This window comes from Coregonus clupeaformis, chromosome 10, assembly GCF_020615455.1.
Source record: "Coregonus clupeaformis isolate EN_2021a chromosome 10, ASM2061545v1, whole genome shotgun sequence".
In the NCBI taxonomy this organism is placed as follows: domain Eukaryota; kingdom Metazoa; phylum Chordata; class Actinopteri; order Salmoniformes; family Salmonidae; genus Coregonus; species Coregonus clupeaformis.
This window is the reverse complement of record NC_059201.1, coordinates 54,937,553-54,955,103: the sequence shown is the minus strand read 5'-3', so window position 1 is coordinate 54,955,103 and position 17,551 is coordinate 54,937,553. Positions and strand designations below refer to the sequence as shown.

Below are 17,551 nucleotides of genomic sequence, written 5' to 3'. Positions count from 1 at the left end.
AAACATGTTTGTTGTTTGTTCACTGTAAAGGAAATTTAGCTATTCACTGAAATTCCCAAATGCTTTGAATACATTGAACATTTGTTATAAATTCACTTGGTCTTAACTTAGCTTGATCTTTGCTTCGCTTCATGAGCAAAGGGTTGTTGATACGATTTGCACAAACAAATCGTACCATCACATGCAGTGCAAATGGACAAGGCACTTGGATCTGTTCCCCCTTGAGAGGTAGCAAGGGAGATTCCCACGAGCAGACAACCACAACAATGCTGCTCTCACGCTCTGCTGGAGTCAGAGGTGACCTTTTGTGCTGCTTGCTCTCCCGATACCACAGTAGTCTCGAAAACTCGACCTTAGGCAACACAGTGAGTTTCAATAATGTACTCTTTTGGCATTGAAGAACTATGCCACTGCCTACGTCTCTACCATACACAAAAAATGTATGCACGCATGACTGTAAGACGCTTTGGATAAAAGCGTCTGCTAAATGGCATATATATATATATATATATACACTTTATCCGCTTGAATAAAATACAAAATAGAAGCTAGCAAGATGGAGATCACGTAGGCAGTGATGTAGTTTCTCTACGCCAAAAGAGTCCATAATTGAAATCAAACCCTAGTCACTGTGTGGCCTAGGGTCGGGTTCGAGACTAATACCACAGCAGCACCTGTTTCCCATCATCTGGCAGCTTCCTCATATAGCCTGGCTCAGCTGGCAGGAGGCATCATGGGATTGAGAATAATGACAGGCACAGAGCTGGGGGTTATCTGGTTTCCATGACACCGAGGAGGGCTTTTACTGTCGTACAGTTACAGCTCATCGATTTTTCGGAGGCCATCTGCTGTTTCTCAATAGGATTTTGTGTCCTACTTTTCCTATCACTTTCTTACCTAAAAATAGAACATGTAACCAATAAAATGCGACAACAAAGTGCGGCAGGCATGGTGAATGGGGCACCATGGTACTTTTCTATGTGCACGATGGCAAACAGATACGGAAGCTCCCACCTTTTATTTACTTTCCTTTGCTAAACCACACATGCTGTATCGTTTAGTAATTTCAAAACAGGGAAATTCATATCTCCATATCAAGGCAAATTATTGATGCAATAACAGAGATGGACCTGTGGCCAACTCCATGGAACTCAAAGGAACCAAACAAGTCAAAAACAGCAGACCAGAGGGTTAATCATTCACACGAGCACAAACAGCTAACTGGTTCACAGTTAGCACATTAAGAAACCCCCCCCCACCTCTATCTACCTGTCTGACAACAGTCCAGGGACACACTGTCCTAAAGGTTGATTAATCTACAGTAGAAGAAACAGCACCACCCTCCATTAGCAAACTATCTAAAGTGCCTCAAATGTTACCTCCCTACTGTCAAAATACAAATGACTGACTATAATAGCAGGTTGTGTGTAACAAAGGAAAACGTGGGGACAGGGTAGTTACTGATTCAATAATAAGAGGGTAGGTTTGCATACAGAACATTCCAATATCTTCTTTTAGTACACAGAAACACACACTGAAGGAGGCTTGGACTGAAACACCTGTGAAAACGCTTTTCCCACTGCTGCTGCTAGAGGAGGAAAACAAAGATATTGGAGTCCATCTACTTTATGAGAGCATATCCTCTTTTCTTTCAACTGTTTATTGGTTTTACCAACCAAAAAAAAGTTGAGACCGGGGTGGTACCTTGTTTCATTACAAGGTTACTAATTTGACAAATGTAGCACACAGCGTGTTGAATGGATGTTGTGTGTGTTTTACAGTGCATTTTTCCACATTGTTACGTTACAGCCATATTTTTTTTATGTTCCTCAATCTACACAAAATACCCCATAATGACAAAGCGAAAACAGGTTGTTAGACATTTTTGCAAATGTGTTCAAAATAAAACAGAAATACCTTATTTACATAAGAATTCAGACCCTTTGCTATGAGACTCGAAATTGAGCTCAGGTGCACCCTGTTTCCATTGATCATCCTTGACATGTTTCTACAACTTGATTGGAGTTCACCTGTGGTAAATTCAATTGATTGGACATGATTTGGAAAGGCACACACCGGTCTATATAAGGTCCCACAGTTGACAGTGCATGTCAAGAGCAAAAACCAGGCCATGAGGTCAAAGGAATTGTCCGTAGATCTCCGAGACAGGATTGTGTCGAGGAACAGATCTGGGGAAGGGTACCAAAACATTTCTGCAGCATTGAAAGTCCCCAAGAACACAGTGGCCTCCATCATTCTTAAATGGAAGAAGTTTGGAACCACCAAGACTCTTTCTAGAGCTGGCCGCCCGGCCATACTGAGCAATCGGGGGAGAAGGATCTTGGTCAGGGAGGTGACCAAGAACCTGACGGTCAATCTGACAGAGCGCCAGAGTTCCTCTGTGGAGATGGGAGAACCTTCCAGAAGGACAACCATCTCTGCAGCACTCCACCAATCAGGCCTTTATGGTAGAGTGGCCAGACTGAAGCCACTCCTCAGTAAAAGGCACATGACAACCCCCTTGGAGTTTGCCAAAAGGCACCTAAAGGACTCTCAGACCATGAGAAACAACATTCTCTGGTCTGATGAAACCAAGATTGAAATCTGAATGTCAAGTTTCACGTCTGGAGGAAACATGGCACCATCCCTACGGTGAAGCATGGTGGTGGCAGCATCATGCTGTGGGGATGTTTTTCAGCAACAGGGACTGGGAGATAAGTCAGGATCGAGCGAAAGATGAATGGAGCAAAGTACAGAGAGATCCTTGATAAAAACCTGCTCTAGAGCGCTCAGGACTTCAGACTGGGTCGACGGTTCACCTTCCAACAGAACAACGGTCCTAAGCACACAGCCAAGCCAACGCAGGAGTGGCTTCGGGACAAGTCTCTGAATGTCATTGAGTGGCCCAGACAGAGCCCAGACTTGAACCCGATCTCTGAGAGACCTGAAAATAGCCGTGCAGCGATGCTCCACATCCATTCTGACAGAGCTTGAGAGGATCTGCCGAGAAAAATGAGAGAAACTCCCCAAATACAGGTGTGCCAAGCTTGTAACGTCATACCCAATCGAGGCTGTAATCTCTGTCAAAGGTGCTTCAACAAATTACTGAGTAACGGGTCTGAATACTTATGTAAATGTGATTTTAGCAAACATTTCAAAAAATAATAAAGTGCTTTGTCATTATGGGATATTGTGTGTAGATTGATGAGGGGGAAAAAACAATTTAATCAATTTTAGAATAAGGCTGTAATGTAACAAAATCTGGGAAAAGGGAAGGGGACTGAATACTTTCAGAATGCACTTTATATATGCATGTCCTACCTTGTGGCAGATCTCAGTCTTGACTTCTTTCATGGCCCGGTCTGAAAACACACAGCCACAGGTCTGCAGGAAACAGAACCTGAGAGAAACAAGATCACATAAGGTTTAGGTTTAAAGTTGTGATGCAACACCTCTATTGTAAGGACAAATATAGGGCTAACACCAGTACATGAAAAAACCCTACCATAGGAATTATCACCCTCTTTTATCACAACTTTTGTATTTAGCAATGGTGATATTTTAGCAAATTGGGATAGGACAGGGTATCATTATCAAGCCAAGCTGCCACTATGGTTCATAGGCTGCGTTAACACAGGCAGCCCAATTCTGATATCTTGCCCAATTATTGGCAAAAGAGCTGATCTGATTGGTCAAAAGATCAGAATTGCCTGTGTAAATGCAGCCATAGTGGTAACAGTTTGGGGAACGCCCTTTCCTGTTTCAGCATGACAATGCCCCCGTGCACAAAGCGAGGTCCATACAGAAATGGTTTGTTGAGATCGGTGTGGAAGAACTTGACTGTCCTGCACAGAGCCCTGATCTCAACCCCATCAAACACCTTTGGGATGAATTGGAACGCAGACTGCGAGCCAGGCCTAATCGACTATCAGTTCCCGACCTCACTAATGCTTGTGGCTCAATGGAAGCAACTCCCCAGAGCAATGTTCCAACATCTAGAGGAAAGCCTTCCCAGGAGAGTGGAGGCTGTTGTAGCAGCAGATGGGGGACCAACTCCATATTAATGCCCATGACATTGGAATGAGATGTTCGAAGAAGCAGGTGTCCACATACTTTTTGGTCATGTAGCGTAGGTTTCTACTGCTCCTGAAGCCAAATTCTCCAATATTTTTTTAAATATGTGCCCTAATATTCTGCAAAAAAACAATCATTGTAGTCTAAGCAAGCTAGAACCCTAGATGAAAAGGGAGTTAGCTAAAAGTAGATTTTCTAGAACCACTACTGGGGGTGGGCTTTATCAGCTAGCTAGTTAGCAAGGCTTTGCAGTCAAAACAAGCTAACTAGTCTTTAATTAGAATTTGTTCTGGTACTGACAAAAAGTCAAACTGCAGTTGCCCCCTTCCCTGTCCAGGAGACAACACATGCTAGCAAATCCAAAGTAACCTACTACTGATGGTTTTCATGTCAAGCTCACCACCCTGCGCCAGTAGGTGACGAGTGCAGCAGCGTACTAGCGCTCATGGTGGCACAACGGCAGGGGAGGGGACTTTTTTCAAGATTCATTAATTTTGCATTGTAAGACAGAAAATAAAATAAAACTTAATATATTTATTTTTACCAATCAAAGGGGCAAAATGCGATACGGACAAAATATCATAGCACTATATTTTTCACATTCTTGAAGGTATTATATGTTTTTTAATAATAAAAAAGGTTCTAAATATGCTTTATGAGTAGTTCATTATCCTAGGGTGGCAACACAAATTAGCCCATTTGAAATCACTTCTTTCTCCATTCTGATTGTTTATACTTTTGAATCCAACTTCAAACTAAAATTATTTTCAGCATTTTCATCCATTTCTGCACATGTATTATCATTTCCACACCATGCCACGCAGGGCTGCATGATATGCAAGAGTTGGAACCGTTTCAGGGAACAGAACCAAAAGCCATAAAAGACTAAATTGAGGACAGAACAGAACCCGAACCGGAAATGAAAGTGATCTATGCTGTTCCGGAACAGAACCGTTATTTTAAAAGCATGTGAACCAGTTAACCTTTTATGTTCCAGGCATTTTTTTCCAATCCCACAAACATCGCAACGAAGTGTCTATGCAAAGCCCTCTGTCACTTAGAAACTGTCTGCCTGCCAGCTGGAAATCTTTGCCAGTGGATGTGTGTGTAGGCTACCTGCCCCTCCCCTCTGAATCATAGGTTACTGTAGCCTACTGATGACGTTACAAACATGATTCAGAAATTAGGGAGAGACGTTTAAAAGAATGAATTAACTTTTTTAATGCTAGTTAAGGATACTATAGTTATCACATTTCACGTTGGATTTATTAACTACAGAAAGGTAAGACGTGTTTTTAATTCTAGCGCTGCTCTGTACACACAAGCTTGTTAGCTAGCTAGCTAGCTAACGTTTGCTCTGGTCCAACGTTAAACGAACTCGGAAGTTCATAGAAGCAACTCCTCCGTAGGTATAATTCTGTGGGCCTAATTCAGATAATGCATGTCATAAGATGCCCAGCGCTTCAAGGCAAGCTTCCTCCATCCACTCTCGCTCTCTCCTCACCTGCAAAATGTCAGTTGCATGTCGGACCCTACACTCTGACTGGCAGCACAATGTTGTGTTTGTCTTTCATTATGATTAAACCATGCAGTTACGACAAAATACAATTAGCTCTTAACAACTTTCCTATACAGATTAAAAATAAATGGATTTCAGAGGTTTAAAAAGGAACATTATAAACTGGGTGGTTTGAGCCATGAATGCTGATTGGCTGACAGCCGTGGTATATCAGACCATATACCACAGGTATGACAAAGCATGTATTTTTACTGCTCTAATTACGTTGGTAACTAGTTTATAATAGCAATAAGGCACCTTGGGGGTTTGTGGTATATGGCCAATATACCACGGCTAATGGCTGTATCCAGGCACTCCCTGTTGTGTTGTGCGTAAGAACAGCCCTTTGCCATGGTATATTGGCCATATACCACACCCCCTCGTGCCTTATTGATGAAATATAAACCGTTACTTTCTTGGGGTTCAAACCGGTTCAGAACTTTATTTTGCTGGTCGAAAGAGTGGAACGGAATGAGGGAAAGAATTGTTGTTTAGAACTAAACTTTTGGAAAATAATTTTGGTTCCAACCCCTGATGATATGGGCAAAGAAAATCTAGGCCTAACTCATTTGTGAACCGTAGGAATCATGGAAATATAATGATTATTCTAATTCTATAGCTGGAATATAGTGGGCAGCACCTTGAATACATTTTTGTTTGACATGACAAGAAAATAATAAGCCAGGGAGGAATTACTGACAGGGTAGAAGCCAAAGTGTTGGTCAGTGTTTCCAGGTGACCCTAATTAGATGATATTATATTAAATGTTTCTTACCTCATGTAGCTAGCTAGCAAGCTAACATATTCATGCTTTACCTATTCCTCTATGATCTACATTTTACATTTTAGTAATTTAGCAGACGCTCTTATCCAGAGCGACTTACAGGAGCAATTAGGGTTAAGTGCCTTGCTCAAGGGCACATCGACAGACTTTTCACCTAGTCGGCTCGGGGATTAGAACCAGCGACCTTTCGGTTACTGGCACAACGCTCTTAACCACTAAGCTATCTGCCGCCCCATCTAGATGATACTGTTGCACAAACAGCATGCTTATCAAGGCCTAGACCAGCACTGGTACCAGGCTGTATTAACCTAGCTACTTTTGCGCTGACTCTTAGTACATTAAGCTAGCCAGTTGGGATGGGCACGGTTATACGAATATCTGAACGGACGTTAGTATTCGATTACTTGGGAAACTATAATCTTTCTCAAATTGTCTACAATTAAATTACCTATGTGACATTGCTACATAGCCTACAAAGACAGACCATTATATTCCACATTTTAATAAAACAAATGACCGTTTTTATGAGTGCGCCCCATAAAAAAGACAACTCTAGTAGCCTACACACATTTCACACGTGTGGCTTGTTGTCATTGTCGGTTAACCAAAGCAGTGCTACAATCAGAGACTCCATGTGTAGAAAGTGAAATGGGAGATCCAATGCAAAATTGAATTAAAATTGCAGATTTATGTTGGCTAAATAAGAAGGAGTAGGCTACAATGATCAACCAACATGTAGGCTGTTGTTTCATATGAATGGAGTTGTAGACAAGGATGCCTCAAAATAGCCTCAATTAGACTTGCTACTTTAGCTAGCTAGCTGGCTACTGCTTCTTTACAATGATTTGATGCAGTCAAGACAGGTACTACCAGATGGTATGATAGATAAACAAATTTGCAGTTTGGCTACTTTGCGTCTCCCCCTCCGTGCCTTCAGAAAGTTTTCATACCCCTTGACTTATTCCACATTTTGTTGTGTTACATCCTGAATTCAAAATTGATTAAATATATTTTGTTGTCACCCATCTACATACAATACCCCATAATGACAAAATGAATACATGTTTTTAGAATTTTTTACAAATCTATTGAAAAATATATCTATCCACACCCGAGTCAATACATGTTAGAATCACCGTTGGCAGTGATTACAGCTGTGTCTTTAGGTCCCTAAGAGCTTGGCACACCTGGATTGTATAATACTTGCACAATATTATTTTTAAAACTCTGACAAGTTTGAGCTTGACTCAAATAGGTTGTTGATCATTGCTAGACAGCCACTTTCAAGTCTTTTCATAGATTTACAAGCCAATTTAAGTCAAAGCTGTAACTAGGCCACTCAGGAACATTTGATGTCTTCTTGGTAAGCAGCTCCAGTGTATATTTGGCCTTGTGTTTTAGGTTATTGTCCTGCTGAAACCACAATAAATACTATTATTGCACCCAGAGTGAGTCCATGCAACTTTGACATTATAGGGTATTGTATGTAGGCCATATACACAAAATCTCAATTTATTCCATTTTAAATTCAGGCTGTAACACAACAAAATGTGGAAAAAGTAAAGGGGCGTGAATACATTAAGGTACTGTAGACTGTCACACACAACGGTCCCTGCTCCTCGATCCCCCCCACCCATCCAAGAAACTCTGTGGCGCAGCGCACCGGCTTTCTCTCGAGTCGCGCAAACAAGTCTCCATTGAATAAAACAAAACATGTATTTCGACTATCCGGATATCCAAACAAATATAATATATTTGAATAGTGAAATCATTTCAAATGCCCATCCCTACTAGCCAGCTAACTAGCGTTTAGCATTAGCGGAAAACACAAATTATTTTAGCAACAACTTGCTAAGAGACAAACTAACAAATAGTAGTTTGCAGACAGTAAGATACACAAACTAAGTGTAATTATAGAATGCTTGTGGAAAGCAGCATGTTACCAACATCTTGTTGCATCGATCTGACCATGCAGAATGCAGAGTGAATGGCAATAAATGACCCTGTGGTAGAGCAACTGTGCTCTCTGAGTGACAGGGGGCAGTACTTGGTGTTGTTAGCTGCATGAGGAAAGGGAGAAAGATTACTTGAGTATCAAACAGAGTAAACTATAAAACCTGTCGGTGCATCAATACCGGTATATAGTAGAATGCAGTATATCGCCCAGCCCTACCTAGGGCTCGATCTGTGCACCTGTCTGCATGTGACACCCATATCAGATTTGCGCATTCACACTGATGTAGCGGTAAATGAAGATGGCTGCCATCTTGCGAGCTTCGACCCAACTTCGCTATTTTGTGATTATTTTGGTGTTTATCTTTACTTTTTTAGCATGAAATGTATCCCCTATCATTTCTTATGATCGACAAGAACTTTTGAACATCAGATCGGCAGTTATTAACCTCAATTCCGGCTTCAATTCTGGGCTCCCAATTGTCGAGCTACCCAAGAAGAAATGCCAGCGAAAAAGAGGCAGGTGAGGGGGAGTCCTGGTGAGATTAAGGCAAAGGGAAAACCGGCCACCTCTTCCCTCCATTCTATTGGCCAGTCACTTGATAATAAGATGGATGACCTCTGATCGCAGATTTGCCATCAACGGGACTCTCGTAACTGCAGTATTCTCTGCTTTACTGAAACATGGCTATCCAACTCGATGGATTCTCCATTCACCGAGCAGACAGGACATTGGATTCAGGGAAATCGAGGAGGGGTTTGACTCTATATCAACAGAGAATGGTGTGTTAACTCCAGCGTAGTGGAAGTCTAACCATTGTTCACCCGTCTTGGAATACCTGATGATCAAATGCCGACCCTTCTACCACCTACATTAACTCATCATCCCAGACACCCTAGACTTAGGGCTAGGCGATATACAGTTGAAGTCGGAAGTTTACATACACCTTAGCCAAATACATTTAAACTCTGTTTTTCACAATTCCTGACATTTAATCCTAGTAAAAATTCCATGTCTTAGGTCAGTTAGGATCACCACTTTATTTTAAGAATGTGAAATGTCAGAATAATAGTAGAGAATTATTTCAGCTTTTATTTATTTCAGCTTTTATTTATTTCATCACATTCCCAGTGGGTCAGAAGTTTACATACACTCAATTAGTATTTGGTAGCATTGCCTTTAAATTGTTTGGGTCAAACATGTTGGGTAGCCTTCCACAAGCTTCCCACAATAAGTTGGGTGAATTTTGGCCCATTCCTCCTGACAGAGGTGGTGTAACTGAGTCAGGTTTGTAGGCCTCCTTGCTCGCACACGCTTTTTCAGTTCTGCCCACACATTTTCTATAGGATTGAGGTCAGGGTTTTGTGATGGCCACTCCAATACCTTGACTTTGTTGTCCTTAAGGCATTTTGCCACAACTTTGGAAGTATGCTTGGGGTCATTGTCCATTTGGAAGACCCATTTGCAACCAAGCTTTAACCTCCTGACTGATGTCTTGAGATGTTGCTTCAATATATCCACATAATTTTCCTTCCTCATGATGCCATCTATTTTGTGAAGTGCACCAGTCCCTCCTGCAGCAAAGCACCCCCACAGCATGATGCTGCCACCCCCGTGCTTCACGGTTGGGATGGTGTTCTTCGGCTTGCAAGCACCCCCTTTTTCCTCTAAACATAACGATGGTCATTATGGCCAAACAGTTCATCAGACTAGAGGACATTTCTCCAAAAAGTACAATCTTTGTCCCCATGTGCAGTTGCAAACCGTAGTCTGGCTTTTTTTAATGGAGGATTTGGAGCAGTGGCTTCTTCCTTGCTGAGCGGCCTTTCAGGTTATGTCGATATAGGACTCGTTTTACTGTGGATATAGATACTTTTGTACCCGTTTCCTCCAGCATCTTCACAAGGTCCTTTGCTGTTGTTATGGGATTGATTTGCACTTTTCGCACCAAAGTACGTTCATCTCTAGGAGACAGAACGCGTCTCCTTCCTGAGCGGTATGATGGCTGTGTGGTCCCATGGTGTTTACACTTGCGTACTATTATTTGTACAGATGAACGTAGTACCTTCAGGCATTTGGAAATTGCTCCCAAGGATGAACCAGACATGTGAAGGTCCACAATTTTTTTCTGGAGGTCTTGGCTGATTTCTTTTTATTTTCCCATTTTGTCTAGCAAAGAGGCACTGAGTTTGAAGGTAGGCCTTGAAATACATCCACAGGTACACCTCCAATTGACTCAAAATTATGTCAATTAGCCTATCAGAAGCTTCTAAAGCCATGACATCATTTTCTGGAATTTTCCAAGCCGTTTAAAAGGCACAGTCAACTTAGTGTATGTAAACTTCTGACCCACTGGAATTGTGATACAGTGAATTATAAATGAAATAATCTGTCTAAATTGTTGGAGAAATTACTTGTGTCATGCACAAAGTAGATGTCCTATCCGACTTGCCAAAACTATAGTTTGTTAACAATAAATTTGTGGAGTGGTTGAAAAACGAGTTTTAATGACTCCAACCTAAGTGTATGTAAACTTCCGACTATCTTTATCAGCTGGATTGGCTGTCGTTGCAATTCGTTGGAAATCGCTATTATTTGTTTTCTGGTAATAGATGGCCAATGGGATTTGTTGCGTTTTTGGCGCCCCCTTGTTTACTAAGTCGGTAATACCATAAAGCCCGGTGTGGGAGAAGGACGGTATGAGGATATGAAAATCTGGATACTGCCCAACCCTAACTAAAACCTAACTGTGTAGAAATTATAATAGACGTACTGTGTATATATATATATATACACACACATATACACACAGTTTCTTGACTGTCCAGCTCGTTAATAATCACTGCACACAATAAATGGACATACATTCATAGCATTTCATGACTGTCCAGCTTGCTAATAATCACTAGACAGTCAGGGAGTATCGGAAATTCCCCAAAACGATGGATAGAGGTCTATTTTTAGCACATTTTGACGTTAAGGAAATATAACAAATTCTGTGCGGCACTCCAGATCTCGCTGAAGACCGAATCCGGCCCCCGGAGCAAAATTAGTTCGGCACCCCTGCTCTACACACACACACAATCATCATATACTCTGCTGCCACTCCGTTTATCATACATCCTGATGCCTAGTCACCTTACCCCTATACATAAACAGTAATCCTTCTACCCCCCGATAAAAAAAAAAAAAAAAAAAGGGTGGTTGTCCCACTGGCTATCCTAAGTTGAATGCACCAATTTGTAAGTCGCTCTGGATAAGAGCGTCTGCTAAATTACTTAAATGTAAATGTATGTGGACACCCCTTCAAATTAGTGGATTTGGCTATTTCAGCCACACCCGTTGCTGACAGGTGTATAAAATCGAGCACACAGCCATGCAATCTCTAGACAAACATTGGCAGTAGAATGGCCTTACTGAAGAGCTCAGTGACTTTCAACGTGGCACCGTCATAGGATGCCACCTTTCCATTAAGTCTGTTTGTCAAATGTCTGCCCTGCTAGAGCTGCCCCGGTCAACTGTAAGTGCTGTTATTGTGAAGTGGAAACGTCTAGGAGCAACAACGAGAAGTGGTAGGCCACACAAGCTCACAGAACGGGACCGCCAAGTGCTGACGCGCGTAACAATCGTCTGTCCTTGGTTGCAACACTCACTACCGAGTTCCAAACTGCCTCTAGAAGCAACGTCAGCACAAGAACTGTTCGTCGGGAGCTTCATGAAATGGGTTTCCATTGCCAAGCAGCCACACACTAGCCTAAGATCACCATGCGCAATGCCAAGCGTCGGCTGGAGTGGTATAAAGCTCGCCGCCATTGGACTCTAGAGCAGTGGAAACGCGTTCTCTGGAGTGATCACGCTTCACCATCTGGCAGTCCGACGGACAAATCTGGGTTTGGAGGATGCCAGGTGAACGTTACCTGCCCGAATGCATAGTGGCAACTGTAAAGTTTGGTGGATGAGGAATAATGGTCTGGGGCTGTTTTTCACAGTTCGGGTTAGGCCCCTCAGTTCCAGTGAAGGGAAATCTTAACGCTACAGCATACAATGACAGTCTAGACCATTCTGTGCTTCCAACTTTGTGGCAACAGTTTGGGGAAGGCCCTTTCCTGTTTCAGCATGACAATGCCTCCGTGCATAAAGCGAGGTCCATACAGAATTGTTTTTTCAAGATCAATGTGTAAGAACTTGACTGGCCTAATCGCCCAACATCAGTGCCCGACCTCACTAATGTTCTTGTGGCTGAATGGAAGCAAGTCCCCGCAGCAATTTTCCAACATCTAGTGGAAAGCCTTCCCAGAAGAGTGGAGGCTGTTATAGCAGCAAGGGGGGGGGACCAACTCCATATTAATGCCCATGATTTTGGAATTATATGTTCGACGAGCAGGTGTCCACATAATTTTGGTCATTTTGTGCATCTCCAGTATCCCGGCACACTATAAATATGGTATTGGCACTGACCTGTATATAGCTTACTTACTTTCTTGTGTTCTTCTTATTTCTATTTCTTGTGTGTTTTTTTTCTACATTACTTTATAGTACTATAGATATTGATTACTGCATTGTTGGAAAAGAGCTTGCAAGAAAAGCATTTCACTGTACTTGTGCACAGTACTTGAAACTTGAAATGAGTTAACAGACCAATAAGAGAGTTCCAAACCTCTCAGCCAATAACAGCTCGTTTACATTTTCCCCCTCCCCACTCAGACCACCCCCAGACAGTCCTAGTAAAATTATTGCTTGAGAAATTTATATTTTCTAACAAGCTACTTTTGTTTCTTTTTGACCATTTTAATTGAAAACATTTACAGTAAGGTTCTTAAATTGTTATCAAGAAATGATTTAAATATTGAGATAAAAAAAAAAAAGGCTGCACTGGACAACAACAACAAACATTGGGGCAATGCACAAATAGTGTAGTGGCTCACATCAACACTCAGAATCTCATCGCTATAGTTTATCACTGAGGCCTACTGCACATACCCTGGTCCCAGATCTGTTTGTGAAAGGGAGTTAAAATTATAGCACAAACATGCTGGCACTCACGCTATAGGCTAATGCACATGATTCAGTGCCAGAACTCAGCATGATGCAGACATTGTGAGATGATACTGCCGGGTCTAAATGCAACACACTACGCTTGTCATTGAAAGGCATTGATAAGATGCCGAGACATTGATGAGATGCATATATATAGGGCCATATTCATTAGTGCACATTTAGCAAAGGAAAATGGAAACAAGCGTTTCAAATTCAGGTAGGTCCCTCACACATTAGTGATGAAGAGATCCATGTGGAATGACATGCACGCACACCCCGTACCTATGTTTGCCATTCATCTCCAGGCCCACCACAGGACAGATGAACATGGCACAGTGCATGTCCTCATAGCGGTCCCCTTTGGTGTTCCTCCTCTCGCCCTCCCAGGCTGGGTTGTCAGTCAGGTTCAGCTCCTTTATATCCTGTGGAATGACACACACAACTTTGAGTCACTTTAGATTACATTTTACATTTACATTTTAGTCATTTAGCAGACGCTCTTATCCAGAGCGACTTACAGTTAGTGAATACATCTTTTTTTTATACTGGCCCCCCGTGGGAATCAAACCCACAACCCTGGCGTTGCAAACGCCATGCTCTATCAACTGAGCTACATCCCTGCCGGCCATTCCCTCCCCTACCCTGGACGACGCTGGGCCAATTGTGCGCCGCCCATGAGTCTTCCGGTCGCGGCCGGCTGCGACAGAGCCTGGATTCGAACCAGGATCTCTAGTGGCACAGTTAACACTGCGATGCAGTGCCTTAGACCACTGCGCCACTCAGGAGACATAGATAAAGACATAGATAATAGATAAAGACATAGATAATGCAATGATATGTGGCCTCAGCTGAAATCATGGAGAATTACCATACCTTAATGCCACGAAGGTGTGATACAACCTCGCTGTTGGGTCTATCGGCAGATTTATCCAGAAGGTACTCAATCACGGCATCTTTGTTATAAAGTCTGTAAGAAAGAATAGCATTTCGATTACAGAATCCATGTGTGATAGAAGTATCTAAAAGTAACTTATACCTAACTACTAGTATTCAGCTCCATTTAATGCTGCACGCAATTTTAATAATATGCTAGATGATATCAAATGATTCAATAGGGCCAGCTAAGAGAATGATAATGCCAACACAAAAGATTGTAGATAGCTAGATACATAATGGTGTCATACTATATGACTAGTTCACAACAACAAACTGATGAAAAAAGTTCTCACCTTCCCAGATCACAAGCAACAATAGGGCGCCTGAGTTTCTCTGTACTGAGAGCACAGTACTTCCACTGGGCAGCAAGCGCTGCATTTTTGTCAACCTGTAGTGAAGAAAGATTTACACATTCAATTTAGCTTCTGCCCACCGAACTGTTCCGTTGCATTTGGTTATATCTGAAATACTTCGCTTGCAAGAGTAGTGATAGAGGGGGAACAGCCATGCAGCAACTCTGTGATTGAGATGCAGGTCCACTGCACTAACGTTAGCTACCACCTGTGCCATAAAGCTCCTTGTTAGCTAGCCCAATAATGGCCTAAAAGAGCCTAACGTTACTCCTTAGTCCAAGAACCTTACATGTTCTGTTTCGGTTCTAGAAACATAAATCACGCTGCCTACACACATCACACACACTAGCAAAGACTGACAGACAGGCATACACTGGAATACATTTCTGCGTGACAGAGTGAGGTCTTTGACATAGGCGCCTTGTTGCGTTTTTTGTGAAAAATGCCCCAATTGTAAAATAATGTTATTAACCGGTCCCCATGCTTTTAAAATAACGGGTCTGTTCCGGAACAGTATAGATCACTTTCACTCCCGTTTCTGATCCTCAAAAATTGTCGTTATTTTCTGGTTCTGTTCCCAGAACCGGTTCCAACACCTGGTTTAAACCCAGTTGCAGCTGACAGTATTTTTCAGTGACAACACCTTTGGCGTCAGTCTTCCTTTTACACACAGGTAAAAGCGGCAGGTAGCTTAAGTGGTTAAGAGCGTAGTGCCAGTAACCGAAAGAAAAAAAAAAAAAAAGTTGTTCGGAGACTCACATCGCTAATTAGCAAAGGTAGCTAGCTAGCTAGTCCACTCTGTATCGTCTGTTTTCCGTTACAAAGCGCTGTAACATGGAGATATTGCCGTGTGGGAACACTAACCCTATATAAATGGTGTGTTGTAATTTAACCTTAAGTTTTTTGAAAATGATTTCTCTCTGATATGAAAGGTTGTTCCGTTCCTTCTGTTTCCAAAAACGGACCTCAACTATGCGTGTTAACGTTTAGAGCAGGGTTCTTCAATTCCGGTCCTGGAGGGCCGAAACACTTCTGTTTTTTTATTTCTCTACCTGGTAGTTATTTGCACTCACCTGGTGTCCCAGGTCTAAATTAGCCCCTGATTAGAAGGAGAGGATGAAAAATAGGTGTTTCGGCCCTCCAGGACCGGAATTGAAGAACCCTGGTTTAGAGCAAGCGTTGGGGCTCTTAACTAAACTCCCTCGGTCAGAATATATCATCGTCATTGACGACGTCAATAGGCGCTAAAGCTAAAGCAGTTCGCGTTTATGAATGGGGTACATGTTAGCTACGTGCCAAAGCATCTCAGCTATGTTTTATGTTGATGGTTTGTTATTGCTGAGACTCGGAGGCTATCTGACATGAAATGCTACCTATTAGCTGATTGTGTGAGCACGGCGTATTAACAAGCTAACGTTAGCTAGTTAATAAACGAAAGCTAGCTAGCTAGCTAAATGTATAAATGTATCTAACATTAGTTCAGTTTGGGTGGACTCACGCTTCCCTGATTTTAACAAAACACCCCGAACGTTAGCTAGCTAAGCCAGTTAGTTAGCTAAACGTGTAAACACCCGTTAGCAAATAAAATACTAACAAGCTAACGCGTGTTGGACAGACAGTTAGCTCGTTTATTTTACGCCTGCTACGTTAAGGCTAGCTAGCTATAACACTACATACCTTCTCAACTTTCTTTGGGCCTTTTACCAACTCATGCCTTTTAGGAATAGTTCCACCATCACATCCCATTTTGACAAATAGCAGAAAAGTTATTGGCCTGCCCTGTTGGAGAAAACCCGAGCAGCCTGGTTATAAACAAATAATATAATCTTCTTCGTGTGCATTTCCGGCAGACTAGACGCTGTGTTGCACATTGCTGCCTTTCGCAGGTCGGAGTGCGGATTGCACATTTTGGTCACAAGGGGAAGGGACATTTTTTTAAATTGCACCAACATCTAACCCTGCACCTTACGTATACACTATCCCCAAAACCCACCACTCCATCGCACTACTTTGGCCCTAAATGATCCAACACCAGGCCTTCGGCCTGGGAGGATGGAACCCCATCTCTCAAAACTTCCTGTAGATCTTATGCACTAAAATCTCGCACACCCAAATATGTTTCTGCTGCTGCAACTACCACACCTATTTTCTGTGATTTCCGCTCCATCAGTGCAGTTCAGTTGATCACCGTGGCTATACACGCAAGAAATCCAACCTTACTAAAACTAATCCTCTCTCGCAGTGGCCATAAGAGGTCATAACTATGTATTTTACTGGTTGAAATCTGGTCGGATTGACATCTTTTTAATTGTATCTTTGATGTCATGAAAAATACGTCTTATTTTCGTTGATATCAGTTTTTTGGTTTAAATCTGATTGAACTATTGACCAGTTATCTAAATGCTACTAAATTAATTGACACCAATCTAAATAAACATGTGCATAGTGTTTGTGGGCCATGCACCCATTGCATATAAGACACTAGAACCATTACAATGATTGAAATTGGAGTAATGTTATTTTTCAGCAGAGTTTGCATGATTCAGCTTAGCACACTTGGCAAACAACAGCTGGCAGAGCGCACCAAAGCGGGTTAGGGTCTCGTGGTATACTGCAACATGCTGGCCTCGGGCCTATTTCATTTGAGACTTGGAGGACTCGACTCTGACTTTATGCGGGCCGAGCTCCTCCCGAGTCCGGCAGAATCATATTACTCTGGGCTCCGGCTACTGGTACTCGGGTCGAGTCCTCTTCAGTTTATCCGGCCCGATTAACCTTTTCAGTATTAGGGCCATTCGGCAGATGATGAAAGACCAATTTAAAAAAAACAATACATGGGTTCTATTTCACCTCCA

The 17,551-nt window shown here is 42.2% G+C and overlaps 1 protein-coding gene across 1 annotated transcript in view; it reads right to left on the bottom strand.

Moving 5' to 3' along the window:
- The window catches only part of LOC121575577 (replication termination factor 2), a 42,044-nt gene extending 25,513 nt beyond the window's left edge, over positions 1-16,531 (bottom strand). The window contains exons 1-5 of the mRNA XM_041888760.1: positions 16,374-16,531; positions 14,637-14,731; positions 14,281-14,374; positions 13,690-13,829; positions 3,322-3,400 (exon numbers count right to left, since the gene is read on the bottom strand). Coding sequence (XP_041744694.1) covers positions 3,322-3,400; positions 13,690-13,829; positions 14,281-14,374; positions 14,637-14,731; positions 16,374-16,442 — 477 coding nt within the window. The 5' untranslated portion in view covers positions 16,443-16,531. The remainder of the gene's footprint in view (positions 1-3,321; positions 3,401-13,689; positions 13,830-14,280; positions 14,375-14,636; positions 14,732-16,373) is intronic.
- Positions 16,532-17,551: the final 1,020 nt, after the last annotated feature.